The 15,202-nt window shown below is 42.0% G+C and overlaps 1 protein-coding gene across 1 annotated transcript in view; it reads right to left on the bottom strand.

The window, feature by feature from the left end:
- Window positions 1-15,202, bottom strand: part of LOC126236947 (esterase FE4-like) — an 86,147-nt gene that overhangs the window by 42,523 nt on the left and 28,422 nt on the right. Inside the window, exons 6-8 of the mRNA XM_049946641.1 lie at window positions 13,217-13,416; window positions 4,028-4,193; window positions 686-867 (exon numbers count right to left, since the gene is read on the bottom strand). Coding sequence (XP_049802598.1) covers window positions 686-867; window positions 4,028-4,193; window positions 13,217-13,416 — 548 coding nt within the window. The remainder of the gene's footprint in view (window positions 1-685; window positions 868-4,027; window positions 4,194-13,216; window positions 13,417-15,202) is intronic.

Raw genomic sequence — 15,202 nt, 5'->3', positions numbered from 1 at the left:
GAAACCTGCTTTTTTTGAAACGTGGTCACTGACTCTCGAATCTGCGTGGGTGAAATCTAGGGATGGTGAAGGCCAGAAAGGTATAGTTAGCAGTATATAGCAGCCCACAGCCGCGTAAAATTTAAGGAAGAAGTTATTCGCCAAGAGAAACATAAGACTGTAAGGAAGGAAATAGATCATGAAAGCACGCGTTTTGAGTCTGGCCCCATTTGAATGTGAAATTTGGAGAATAGAGAAACAAGAGAGAGGACAACTAGAAGCCCTGGAAATTTAGTGCTACAGAAGGATAATGCTCAGATGGAGAGAAAGACCAACGAAGAGCTGCTCGGAATACAGGAAACGAGATCTTTGTGGAGGCACACCCAAACAAGAAGAGACAAACACGTAGGACACAGTTTAAGACACAACAGTATAATTGGAACAATAGCATAAGGAGCTACTGAGGGACGCAATCACATGGATCGACCAAGGATGTCATACATGCACCAGATTATGAATTACATAGGCTGCACCACATACGCAGAAATAAAGAGGAAGGCAGACACAAGAGGGGAATGATGTACCGCTGCAAACAAACCTCAGGATTGAACACTAGAGGCTCAGTGTAAAATGAGAGGTCAAAGTATCTCTGTAATTGTTTAACGGCAGTGATTTACACCTGTTAGCTTTATTTTCTCCGACTTACAAGAGCGGTGGTGTAGTTGTCCTTCAGTGTGATGTCGCTGCCGTTGTAGTAGAACTCTTTGACGGACGCGGCACCTTTCAGCCGTTCTTCCCTCGTCGGAAGTCGTAGATCACATCCCACAATCTCGTCAAAGTTCTCATTCAGGTTGTTTATTTGTTTTTCAGTGGATAATATACCACCCTCTGCCATAAAAAACATCGAATATATTAGAATCAAATGTCAACACTGGTAACAGAGCAAACCACGCTGAAACCAAAAAATCAGTTATAGAAGTCAATTATCTGAAGAGATTTACAGAGACAAGGTATGACTGCTAATGAATTACACAAGTCTAAAGCTACTGACGTGCTTATTGGCGTTCAGCATAGCTGCTGTTTCCATTTTACGCACAACATTTCGACAAGCGACCACCCTCTTGGGTATCAGACCTCGTTAAGTAGCTGGTTCTGGGATTCATGGAGAACAGCTTGCCCCGAATCGAATCCGTCTCGCCGATTAACGACGAGGGCCGGTGAGGCGGCTAACGTGAATGTGGTTCTTAGGCGGTTTTCCATTTCCAATTAAATATCCATGCCCCACCTCAAAATACACGCTACGCAAACATTTAGAAAACATTCTCACACTTCAACATGAGATTTACTTTAGAGTCAGACAGGTGAGGTACATAAATTCCTTTCCGGAGGGACTATTGGCGTCATGCATGCCATCCGGCCATTAACTGTTATTAACGTTAGCAAAATCCGTACAACAATGCCAACCCTGGAGCGAAACGGGAAAAGGCTAGGAAGAAGAAGAAAGAAGATTTCGATACCCGAACCAGTTGTCTTCTTCAGATGTTGCGAGTACTCATTGCCGTGGACTACAGCCAGAAAAACTCGACGCACCTGAAGAATATACTAAGTCGGTCGTCGAAATGCTGGGTGTATAATGGAAACAATAACTTGGCTTAAACCCGGAAACGCACCATTTATCAATCACGACGAGAAACCATGAGACTTTGGAAATTTGTGGTAAGTTGTATAGGACCAAACTACTGCGGTCATAGGTCCCTAGGGCCTGTAGGCTTACAAATTACTTAATCTAACTTAAACTAACCTATGATAAGGACAACATACACACCCATGCCCAAAGGAGGACTCGAACCTCCGACGGGGGCAGCCGCATGAGATGTTGCTTCCAGAGTCATTGTTATATATTTTTTTTCGTGGGGAAATCTTAAGTATCTATATCGTCAAGTCTTCTTACAGTAGATAACTAAGGCGTCAAGGAAAGGTAATTTACCCTCCGTTTCAGTCTCCATAGTGAATTTAATGTTGGGGTGTATGGAGTTAAGCTGTGTAAGGAAGTCAAGGAGTTTATCCATACCATGTGGCCAGATGACGAACGTGTCGTCTACGTAACGGAAAAAGCAAGTAGGTTTCCATTCGGATGACGACAGGGCTTCCTCCTCGAAGTTCTCCATGTACAAATTACTTGCTTTTGTCGTACCTGAAGTACTGCGGGAACAAGTGTTAAAATTTCATGAGAGTCCACTTGGCGGACATAGTGGCAAAAATGCAACTTACTTATAAACAGCACAAATCTATTGGTGGCCATCCCGGAAAACTGTTTCTTACAGTTACGTTTCACTTTGCGACTCATGCAATAAACGGAATCACCAGGGCAAACCCAAAGCATGCCTGCAAGAACTCCCAGACACGAGCAACTCTTTTAAATGAACGGGGCTTGATCTCGTAGGACCCCTACCGGAAACAAAAGATGGAAATCGCTATATTTTGACTATTTTGGAGCTTTTTTTGAGATATCTACTAATGCACCAAATACAAACCAAAGTACACCAGCATTTGTTAAAGAGTGGATTTTGGAATGTGTCTCACCTTTTTTTATAATTATTGATCAAAGTTCCGATTTCATTTCCGATTTATTACAAGTGTGCAAGTTATGGAAGATTGACAAGCTAATGGCAACACCAGCTCCTACAGAGGGGAATGGTCGAGAGGCACGTGTTCGTCCAACTCTCATGAAAATGGTATGTCACTAAGTGGGCTGCAGGACACCTAACACAATTTGTGGGACACCTGCGTTCCAGACAACACAAAGATGAACACCAGCACGCAGCTCAGCCATTGCGAAATCGCCTACGGCAGGCGAATAACCTCGCCGTTCGATTTTGCAACTTGAGCAAGAGGCAGCAGGAAAGAAGACGTCAGGGACTTAGCCAGCAAACTGAAGGAAGTATGGAAACAAGCAAAAGCTTGGAATCATCTATGTTTTTTTTTGGCATAAAATCCTTCAAATCATGTCCTTGGTCACATTAAAAGTCAAGTTGGCTTTTACTCGATCATAGTACACTTAAACCGCGTAAATGCATATCTGAGCATTCCAGCCGCGGAACCAGCCGTTGAACTGGAAGAAAGCAGCTGATGTCCTATGTGCCTTCCACCGCACACTGTTAAGTCGCTCGTGGAGTGTTGATGGAAATGGAGATTAGATTATCCTCGAAAACTTGTCAGTGAACCTCTGAATGACCAGTTCCGTAATTAATATGGACAGAACGTTTCTCTTTCACAGCGGATAAGTTTTGTAAGTGCATCAGAAGAAAGTGCGCCTCTGGCAGTTCTCTTATACTGATCCTGTTTTATCACTAAAACAGGATCAGTATAAGAGAACTGCCAGATGGATATGTTTTTTCTTGTTTGTACTGAACACTTTTAGATCTATTTACAAATCTCCACTCGGAAATTCAGTGCTGGGGTGTATGTCTGAACAATAATGAAGCTGTTTCCGTTCTGCACAAGTAGGTGATGTATTACACATGCTTAATCATGTACTAGAAACTACATCTCATTCTGGCGTGAAGCCAAAGCGGTCAGCCATCTGAGGATATGCTTCTGCCTGAACAGGGTTTCCCGAAAACTGGTTAAGTGCGTGTTCGGTGGGCACGGGGACAGTAATGGTGCTCTATAAATGAGTGAAACAGGAGAAATTTTCAGAAGGCAGTATGAAATCGATAGTCTCGCTTTCTGTGCAAAATGGGCGTAGTCGTCAACTTTTCACCGGAGTTGCTTCAGGAAGTATTATAGGATAGAAGAATTACGGATTTTTCAGTTATTTCACATCATTCAGATATATTTTGAGGGCCCATGCTTAACTTCATGAAATTACTTAAAAGAACGGTACATCAGTACTAAGTATTGTAAGTACATGCATTTATTTGCTCACTCATAAACCGGTTTCAATTACTTATTTCTTACGACATCTCTCAAGCACAAATTATGCGTCTGGAAAATTATTAAAAACCAAAATATATTATATGAAATTCACAAGTAAATATTATCTTACTCTGTGTGTGTCCAACTCGCTCGAGGTCAGTATTACCAGCCATGAAGGGAACCAGATTATAGCGGCCTTCGGCAACAAGCGTCCACGGCTTTTCCGTCAAGAAGGCACCATCGTGTTCCGGTTCGGCAGTGGGCGTCCAGACACAGGTGAACAAACTGAGGCTATCCTGTCACAGTAAAATCGTGTTTTCTAACTCTTTATTAAATGTAATTCACGAGTGGGATAGTTTACAAACAACAGAGACACAAAACTGCGTTGAGATCTAATTTATTCGTATTTATTGCACGTCCTGAGGTTGTACTGCTATTATGGCTACATTTGATACTACATTTTACGTTAATTAGGACCTTTACCAGAATAGAAAACTGAGCATTATATTTCTTAATTAGCATCGCAAATCAGTAGAAAACTCAAACAGTCGTAGCACCCTGAGAATTAACACACTGCTTATCGAAGTTCACGTTCGATGAAACTGACAGACCAACCATGACATATATTGATACGCGTTACTTTATACCTTTATTCTTTCCGAAATGTTGTCTGTAGTTGCTCCAAAATACATTCTTTAAAAAAATCAAACAAATGATTACAGTTTCAGGAAACTTGGATGCTTTGGGCTCTGAGCACTATGGGACTTAACATCTGAGGTCATCAGTCCCTTAGAACTTAGAACTACTTAAACCTAACTAACCTAAGGACGACACACACATCCATGCCCGAGGCAGGATTCGAACCTGCGACTGTAGCGGTCGCGCGGTTCCGGACTGAAGCGCCTAGAACTGCTCGGCCACTCCGGCCGGCAAACTTGGATGCTTTATTTAGGAGAAAGAACTCCATAAATTGAACAAGTGAATAGCGCATTGGTCCGCCTTTGCCCTCTACGCAAGCTGTTATTGGACTTGGCATTGACTAATAGAACTGTTTGATGTCCTGCTGAGGTATATCGTGTGAAGCTCAATGCAACTGACACGTTAGATCGTCAGAATCTTGACATGGTTGGAATGTACTGCCCATAATGTTCGAAATGATCTCAGTTAGGGAGAGATCCGGCGACTTGGCTGCAAAAGGTAGGATTTGGCAAGCACGAAGAGAAGCAGCAGAAACTCGCCGTGTGAGAGCGGGCATTATCTTGCTGAAATGTAAGCCCAGGATGGCTTGCCGTTAAGGGCAACAAAGCGGGGCGTAGAATATCATCGACGTACGCTGTGATGTAAGGGTGCTGCTGATAGCAACCAGAACAGTCCTGCTATGTCACGCAACTGCACCCCAGACCACCACTTCTGATTGTCTTACAGTATGGCGGGCTAAAGCCGTGTTGGTATCGCGTCACTGTCCGGGACGCCTCCAAACATGTCTTCTACCGGGAATCTCATTGGTCGTAGTAGAATGGTCTTCAGTGGTGAGTCCACACCAAACTGAGCTCCGATGACCAGGGAAGACGTGCCTGGAGACCCCCGGAGAACAGTGGGACCGATAGTGTGAGGTGCCATTTCTTTTCGTAGCAGGACCCCTTTGGAAGTCATACGCGGTATCCTTACAGCACTTCGGTACGTCGAAAATAACTTACGCCAGCAGGACATCGAGCACCTCTGTCAGTCAGGGCCTAGCCGAACAAGTGCTTTCATGAGACCACACGTGGACCAACGCGTTTTTCTGTCTTAGAGTGTAGTTGACAGAAATCATTTCAAAGACAGTGCACTAGCTCAGCTTGGCAGGCTGGGTGAGGGTGCCGTAAATGCTTGCGAGCCGGGCTGCTCATTAGCTGCACCGGTCACATTGCTCGAATTGTTTATGGCCAAAGCAGGGCACGGGCTGCCGTTTTCTCTGGCGAGCACCAAAGGGTGCTCAGGATCACAAGGTAATGGTCCAATCCGACATGTCGGATACCGGAAGATTACAACGAAATAAATGCCTTATCAAAATTTTAGCTGCTAACACGCACTGAAAGTATTTTTTTTAATTGTTAAGGTTACTTGTTTTCGTCGCACGAAGAACCGACAGCGATTTGTACAGACGTTCCTGCCTAGCGCGCGATCGGCGGTGACAAGATGGCGTAGCGCCGCGTAGTGCGAAAATCCAGAGTTACACATGCGAATCTGAAGTACCTAAGCCATTCAAAAAAATGTCACATATCATCAATTTTTTGAATAAAATGCAGTTCATATCGAAATCTAAACTGCTGCAGATGTAATTCGTACCATAGCAAAATAAATTGAGGCAGTGTTTAATGTTATATTACAGACGACTTCAATCTCGACTTTTATTTGTTGAAATGAAGTATTTCGTACAGATACATCATTTTATGGCAGTTCTGTGGCACAGTTCTTAGGATAATTTTTGAACAGTGTATGTTTAACTAAGAATGAAACCGTTCCTCGTTTACTACCCATAGTAGCCACAGCAAAAAAAAAAAAAAATATGTGTGATTTAATGACAAAACAAACACTTTTCTTACACCAGGCACAACTGACGAAATAAAAAGTAATGCTTTCAGGCACTTCACGGTAGTTACTAGTTTTTTTTGGAACTGCGATGGAGTAAGAAATGGTACTGGCCGTTGGTCTGCTTAGCGTGCTGTACACCGAGAATACTTAAAGCAATTCATAAAAAGCGCCTAAGTAACGCACTTACTAGTGAAATTTAAGAATACTGTTCTCCTTTGGAACCTCAAATACCACGGAGCTATCGGAAATTATATTATCCGACACTTCCCTTAAGAATGCCTTCCTCAGTCGAGAAAACAGTGTACCGTGAGTCACATTGGTTGTTCCGGGTGGAATCTGTATTTTATTAGTAGCCTTTTCGTTGTCCTCTTCAAAGACAGAGACAGGTGTCCAGTCCAAAAATCGAACAAAAACAATGAATTAATATCTGCAGTTGGTTGGAAATCGTTTTTAACGAATTCTTAAAACATTATTCTTGCCTGTTTTTTCCGATTTTAATAAGTTAATTATAAGATTTTTGCCACTGAACTGTCTTCTTCTTAATGTTTGCTCCTAACATACCTTCAGGTCTCTGAAGACGGGCGTAAAGCTGCGAAAATAGTAATCGACTCACACTTTTCACAAGCATTGTTGTATATGAGTATGTCATAACATTAATCGATTGCACAACGGACCCTGTCTCATTTTCCACCCGACATGATAAAGTGCGTTTTGCTCGCAGTTCTGACGGGCATTAGTCGCAGCAGGTGTGTAGATAACAGCAAGCTTCGTCTTCACGTCAGCTACGAATTAACAGCATCTCCTCCACAACTTTGCTTGAAGTAAACATTGGCGTTTTGCGATTCCCTGGACAGTGTGATTTCTGAAATCTGCGTAATCAGGTCGAAGAAACCTTGAAATCAGCAATGTTCATATCCATTGCGGTTTGGAGGCCCCAGTCTTGTCTACCTACGTCGGTAACGGTGCATTGCTTCTCACGAGCAGCTCTACATAATTCATATCTCAAGAAACTTCCTATAAAGAACCCTTGTTTATGTTAAATATTTAAGTTTGTGGGTTTATTGTGGTCATTAACGCGTCTAATGGGCATTTATAGTCACCCTGTACAGTAAATATTTTGTTCATACTTCCGTGAGTTTCGTTTCGGAGCGTTACTTCGTGTAAGTCATTCTTCCATTCAGAGTTCAGGGTCACATTTTAGGAAGCAAAATCGATGTTCCGCACTGTTTAACAGTAACGTAACAGCGAATATTAAATCGGGATTATCTCCATTGTTAACATATATGCCGCCGCAAAAGCAACTGGTAGTTAGAATGGGTATTGAATGAGTTGCAAATTTGAGTAAACATTAACCGCGAACAATTGTTTCAGAGAACTATCGACGAAAACAGAAGTACGCTTTACAAATTACAATCCACCGAGTCGTATTATGTGTTTAGTGATGCGTCGTCAGCCAGTAGTATGCGCTTGCCAAGTTGCGCATGCACAATACAGCCGCATTGCGAGCCATGAATTCCGCAGCTTTATACATTTTTAAAAAATACTTACAGTGCGTCTTGGAAGCTAAAATTTTGTCAGAGTTTTCTTTCTTTGTATTCTTCCTGCACAAAAGTTTTCAGGGCATGTTTCTATATGTCGGGTTGGACCATTCCCTAGTCAGTTTTGACCCCACTGTCACGTACCCATAACTTCTACGCTCTCGCGAGCAGTATCACACAGAATACTCAGCTCGCGAGCATGTTGTTCGCAAGTGTGTACGCACCTTACCGCGACTACTGGTCTGGACAAACGACTGCACTGTAAAAAGATTATGAAAGCCGCGGAAGGAGAAGTTGAGTGACCAGCCCCCCATGAACCATGGACCTTGCCGTTGATGGGGAGGCTTGCGTGCCTCAACGACACAGATAGCCGCACCGTAGGTGCAACCACAACGGAGGGGTATCTGTTGAGAGGCCACACAAACGTGTGGTTTCTGAAGAGGGGCAGCAGCCTTTTCAGTACTTGCAGGGGCCACAGTCTGTATGGTTGACTGATCTGGCCCTGTAACACTAACCAAAACGGTCTAGCTGTTGTGGTACTGCGTACGGCTGAAAGCAAGGGGAAACTACAGCCGTAATTTTTCCCGAGGGCATGCAGCTTTACTGTATGATTAAATGATGATGGCGTCCTCTTGGGTAAAATATTCCGGAGGTAAAATAGTCCCCCATTCGGATCTCTGGGCGGGCACTACTCAAGAGGAAGTCGTCATCAGGAGAAAGAAAACTGGCGTTCTACGGATCGGAGGGTTGAATGCTAGATCCCTTAATCGGGCAGGTAGGTTAGAAAATTTAAAAAGCGAAATGGATAGGTTAAAGTTAGATATAATGGGAATTAGTGAAATTCCGTGGCAGGAAGAACAAGACTTCTGGTCAGGCGAATACAGGGTTATAAATACAAAATCAAATAGGGGTAATGCAGGAGTAGGTTTAATAATGAATAAAAAAATAGGAGTGCGGGTAAGCTACTACAAACAGCATAGTTAACGCATTATTGTGGCCAAGATAGTCACGAAGCCCACGCCTACTACAGTGGTACAAGTTTATATGCCAACTAGCTCTGCATATGATGAAGAAATTGATGAAATGTATGATGAGTTGAAAGAAATTATTCAGGTAGTGAAGGGAGACGAAAATTTAATAGTCATGGGTGACTGGAATTCGACAGTAGGAAAAGGAAGAGAACGTAACGTAGTAGGGGAATATGGATTGGGGCTAAGAAATGAAAGAGGAAGCCGTCTGGTAGAATTTTGCACAGAGCATAACTTAATCATAGCTAACACTTGGTTCAAGAATCATGAAAGAAGGTTGTATAAATGGAAGAACCCTGGAGATACTAGAAGGTTTCAGATAGATTATATAATGGTAAGACAGAGATTTGGGAGCCAGGTATTAAATTGTAAGACATTTCCAGGGGCAGATGCGGACTCTGACCACAATCTATTGGCTATGAACTGTAGATTAAAATTGAAGAAACTGCAAATAGGTGGGAATTTAAGGAGATGGGACGTGGATAAACTGAAAGAACCAGAGGTTGTACAGAGTTTCAGGGAGAGCATAAGGGACCTATTCACAGGAATTGGGGAAAGAAATACAGTAGAAGAAGAATGGATAGCTTTGAGGAATGAAATAGTGAAGGCAGCAGAGGATCAAGAAGGTAAGACGACGAGGGCTAGTATAAATCCTTGGGTAACAGAAGAGATACTGAATTTAATTGATGAATGGAGAAACTACAAAAATGCAGTAAGTGAAGCAGGCAAAAAGGAATACAAAATCTCAAAAATGAGATCGACAGGAAGTGCAAAATGGCTAAGCAGGGATGGCTAGAGGACAAATGTAACGATGTAGAAGCTTATCTCATGAGGGGTAAGATAGGTACTGCCTACAGGAAAATTAAAGAGACGTTTGGAGAAAAGAGACCACTTGCACGAATATCAAGAGCTCAGATGGAAACCCCGCTCTAAGCAAAGAAGGGATAGCAGAAAGGTGAAGGAGTATAGAGAGGACCTATACAGGGGCGATGTTCTTCAGAATAATATGATGGAAATGGAAGAGGATGTAGATGAAGATGAAATGGGAGATATGACATTGCGTGAAGAGTTTGACAGAGCACTGAAAGATCTAAGTCGAAACAAGGCCCCGGGAATAGACAACATCCCATTAGAACTACTGACAGCCCTGGGAGAGCCAGTCCTGACAAAACTCTACCATCTGGTGAGCAAGATGTATGAGACAGGCGAAATTCCCTCAGACTTCAAGAAGAATATAATAATTCCAATCCCAAAGACGGCAGGTGTTGACAGATGTGAAAATTACCGAACTATCAGTTTAATAAGTCACAGCTGCAAAATTGTAACGCGAATTCTTTACAGACGAATGGAAAAACTGGTAGAAAACGACCTCGGGGAAGATCAGTTTGTATTCCGTAGAAATGTTGGAATACGTGAGGCAATACTGACCCTACGACTTATCTTAGCAGAAAGATTAAGGAAAGGCAAACCTACGTTTCTAGCATTTGTAGACTTAGAGAAAGCTTTTGACAATGTTGACTGGAATACTCTCTTTCAAATTCTGAGTGTGGCAGGAGTAAAATACAGGGAGCGAAAGGCTATTTACAATTTGTACAGAAAGCAGATGGCAGTTATAAGAGTCGTGGGACATGAAAGGGAAGCAGTGGTTGGGAAGGGAGTGAAACAGGTTTGTAGCCTCTCCCCGATGCTATTCAATCTGTGTATTGAGCAAGCAGTGAAGGAAACAAAAGAAAAGTTCGGAGTAGGTATTAAAATCCATGGAGAAGAAATAAAAACTTTGAGGTTCGCCGATGACATTGTAATTCTGTCAGAGACAGCAATGGACTTGGAAGAGCAGTTGAACGGAATGGACAGTGTCCTGAAAGGAGAGTATAAGATGAACATCAACAAAAGCAAAACGAGGATAATGGAATGTAGTCAAATTAAGTCGGGTGATGCTGAGGGAATTAGATTAGGAAATGAGACACATGAAGTAGTAAAGGAGTTTTGCTATTTGGGAAGCAAAATAACTGATGATGGTCGAAGTAGAGAGGATATAAAATGTAGACTGGCAATGACAAGGAAAGCGTTTCTGAAGAAGAGAAATTTGTCAACATCAAGTATAGATTTAAGTGTCAGGAAGTCGTTTCTGAAAGTGTTTGTATGTAGTGTAGCCATGTATGGAAGTGAAACATGGACGATAAATAGTTTAGACAAGAAGAGAATAGAAGCTTTCGAAATGTGGTGCTACAGAAGAATGCTGTATATTGGATGGGTAGATCACATATCTAATAAGGAGGTATTGAATAGAATTGGGGAGTAGAGGAGTTTGTGGCACAACTTGACTAGAAGAAGGGATCGGTGGGTGGACATGTTCTGAGGCATCAAGGGATCACCAATTTGGAATTGGAGGGCAGCGTGGAGGGTAAAAATCGTATATTGAGACTAACAGATGAATACACTAAAGAGATTCAGAGGGATGTAGGTTGCAGTAGGTACTGGGAGATGAAGAAGCTTGCACAGGATAGAGTAGCATGGAGAGCTGCATCAAACCAGTCTCAGGACAGAAGACCACAACAACAACAACAGATTGAAAATCAACAAACAAAAATGTTTTTCGAACCAATACGTTTCTTCGCAACTAAACCTCTCGATGTGCCAGTGCTTACACCATAGTTTATGTTACTACCATCTAAAAGACGCAAGTGATTTTTTCCTTACTTCCGATGTTCGTATTTCATAATTCTGATAGTGGAGCTTTGTGCCGTATTCAGATTTGTTGGACACAGTCGATATGCAGTGTCGTGTCACTTGTTGAGGCGTGATGCACCAAAATGAATGACGACTGTAGCCCATCTAGTGCCAGTGGCAACACCTGAGAATTAAAAATCCTGGTGCTGGCCACACGGCAGTTCTCTGACTTATTGCAAAGGCACAAGGTGTTACCCATTGTCTAGGCGGTTAGTGAGCCGAAACAAAACATTTCATTAGTCGGAATCGTGGACGAATTTCGTGGTAGTTACAGACAAGCACAGAGGGTGCTATTAAGTATGAATTTAATATTAGGTGGGCTTGAACGAAAACAGATGGAGATTCGTGAAGAAGAACAGAGGGTTGACGTTGTATTTGTGCAAAGATTTTTAAATTTTATCGATTTGTGATCCACATCTTCGCCCTCAGAAATGAATGCTTAAAGTTGACCATTCAGCTACTCTGAAAGCTATTCCTGCCTCTCTTAGTAAGTGGAAATGTTTTCCTAATTTTCTGAATAGTCTTTGTAGATAACACCTGCAATTATTGATGTTATAACAACCTTATGCTCTTTTATGGTCTCCTTGATGACCTCAAAAATTTCAGGTCTGTTAAGGATTAGCAGTTCCAAGGTGTTGCCATCACGAGTGGGTTGTCTAACTACTTTCTCGAAGTAATTTTTAGATGTTGACGCTTAATATTACTTCCTTCTGTTACTGTTCAAATGGCTCAAATGGCTCTGAGCACTATGGGACTCAACTGCTGTGGTCATAAGTCCCCTAGAACTTAGAACTACTTAAACCTAACTAACTTAAGGACAGCACACAACACCCAGCCATCACGAGGCAGAGAAAGTCCCTGACCCCGCCGGGAATCGAACCCGGGAACCCGGGCGTGGGAAGCGAGAACGCTACCGCACGACCACGAGAAGCGGGCAGTTACTGTTCGATAAGTAGTGTGACGAAATGATTAGATTTAAGAAAATGCAACCATATCATCACTGTGAAAACAAATTAACTATACTTAATCACTTTTTTTTAATGGACCAGGATTACGAAATGAAGTTGACATCCATAGAAGAGTTAGCATACTTCACAACTAGAGTTAACTTAAACATGGTTCTTTTTGTAGTAGTCTTAAACATCATCAAAATTCCATACGTATTCTGCTGCCTTCATAACGAAAAAAGTCTTGATAAAGAAATAAAGCTAGTTGCAAGAGTGTCGTTGATTGTTCCCCATAAAATGCATCGTGCCGTATACAGGAATGGCATTGAAACAGATTTTGTTTAGTATCGGTTGCAGGAAAATAAAATTTGTGAGTCGGTTTACCACGCTTCCTCTTGGAATTGTTTCAGCAGGTATTTATAAATCACATCAGTTTCTCTTGGTTATGAAGGTTCTACCACTTTTGCTAGTTCAAAGCACGTAATTAAAAGATAGTACATACCTCTTCCGAAAGAGCAGCAGTTCTGTCCTTCACTAGTGTGCTCGCATTTATACTTTTGAAAAAGTTCAGAAGATCAGTGGAACTTTTCCCAGTGTAGCCCAGGTGTTTGGCAAACCGCACTGCTCTGTCTGTAGCGTTTATCGTGAATGCCCAAGGGTTTAATGCCGATCCACTCATCGCTATGGCGCTCTTATACAAACCTGATAAGGAATGAAAGATTACAATTAATAAGAGTAAACAGACATGCTTCAATGTGTTAACTGTTTTTTCTCTGCGTATGTCTTCCCGCAAACCCAACATAAATTATACTACCTGACGTTTTCTGCACACTCGTAACTTCTATTATTATAGACAACCCGCTTTGTTTGTGCCATGCGTACTAGGAGGTACTAACGAACCCAAAAACATACTACTAGTAATTATTATTCTGCACAATTAAGTAAATACCGACGTACGGTGGCCAGCACACTGCCCCCAGTCACCAACGGATGTAGCTAGACTTACTGCCGTGTATATAATGCGATTTACATTTTTAAAGAAGTCAGTAAATGTTGTGAAACTCTAACACAGAAGCGAAGCGCATACGTTTGAGCCCCAGTTAACACTTGAGACGTTCATTTAATTATGTACATTGAAGGGCGAGGTGGGGGGACAAAGGAAATGTGCTGTTGATGTCAGCTGCATCAAGACTCTATGCGGAATCAACGGTGGCGAGTGGAATTGTGTGCCTGATCGGGATTCTAACCCGTGATCTCCAGCTTGCTAGTCAGTTTCGTTAGCCACTGCGCCATCTGGACACAGTGTTTATTGCAACGGCGCGAACTATCTGGGCACGCTTTTCGCCCGACCCACGTTCCCACCTAGCACCATCTATTCGTAAATGCCACCGAAGATTATATATCTCGTCAGTTTTCTTGTTACTGCAAAGCAACAAAAATATTCAACATTTGCATAACATCAAACTCCATGCAATCCAGTATACGGGCCAGACAATGACAATCTTCCAGTGACACATTCTCGACGTCAATAACTGCCGTCCTCAGTACAAGCTTATGTGGATGCTACATGCGACGAAGTAGTCGCTCTTATTTCCGAAAGCAACGCAGCGATTATCAAACAAAAGTCCACCTTGCATTTTATATGTTTTTATGATGGATGTGTTACAGTCTGGTCATTGTTGCCTGCATTTTCCTTTTTGTAATGCTTTAAGACATATGGGCTACGTATCCATTACCTTTTCACAATTTAATGATTCCCCAAAAGGTTGAAAAGCGTCATTGATGGTAAATAGTTTCGCAACCAAGGCTGTATTACTTTGAAATGAAAAGTTATTATTTGTGCCTATGACGTGAAATCTAGTTGTGTAGTTTTAAAATACGATTTATTTTAATAAACTGTGATTTATTGGCAATTCCTACGTAGTGTCGCTTAATTCACTCATCTTGCAGGAAACGTTGCATACAAAGAGACACTGAAGTAAGAGAATTTTTTTACCTTGATATTTATGATTGTTAAGGAGTGTGATGTGCTTTCTTAACGTATATCATTGAAAGTATGAGAGATTTGTAACGTATTTAATCGGTTCCCATTGCCAGTGTTCGAATGTGACCACTCACTACTGGGGGAAGATAAAAGTTACCCAGCGAGTACCACATGAAAGCACCCATCAGTTAATTCCATTGTTTGTCGTAAATTTCACGCTTATACTTTTCTGAAACTTTATTCATTTATATTAATGTTGTATACATTCGCCATCAATCGTGTTTCTTATGCTCTTCCGCCATTTACATTGTTATGATAAGCGCTTTCTCTGTAACAGAGTACGGTTCCGAAGTATTGAAACTGTGGTGTCTATCCGCCTCTCTCTCTCTCTCTCTCTCTCTCTCTCTCTCTCTCTCTCTCTCTCACACACACACACACACACACACACATGCGCGTGCACACACACACACACACACACACACACACACACACACACACACACAC

The sequence above is a fragment of the Schistocerca nitens genome, chromosome 2, assembly GCF_023898315.1.
Source record: "Schistocerca nitens isolate TAMUIC-IGC-003100 chromosome 2, iqSchNite1.1, whole genome shotgun sequence".
Taxonomy (NCBI): Eukaryota; Metazoa; Arthropoda; class Insecta; order Orthoptera; family Acrididae; genus Schistocerca; species Schistocerca nitens.
Note: the sequence above shows the minus strand (reverse complement) of the source record. Positions and strands in the feature narration are given on the sequence as shown.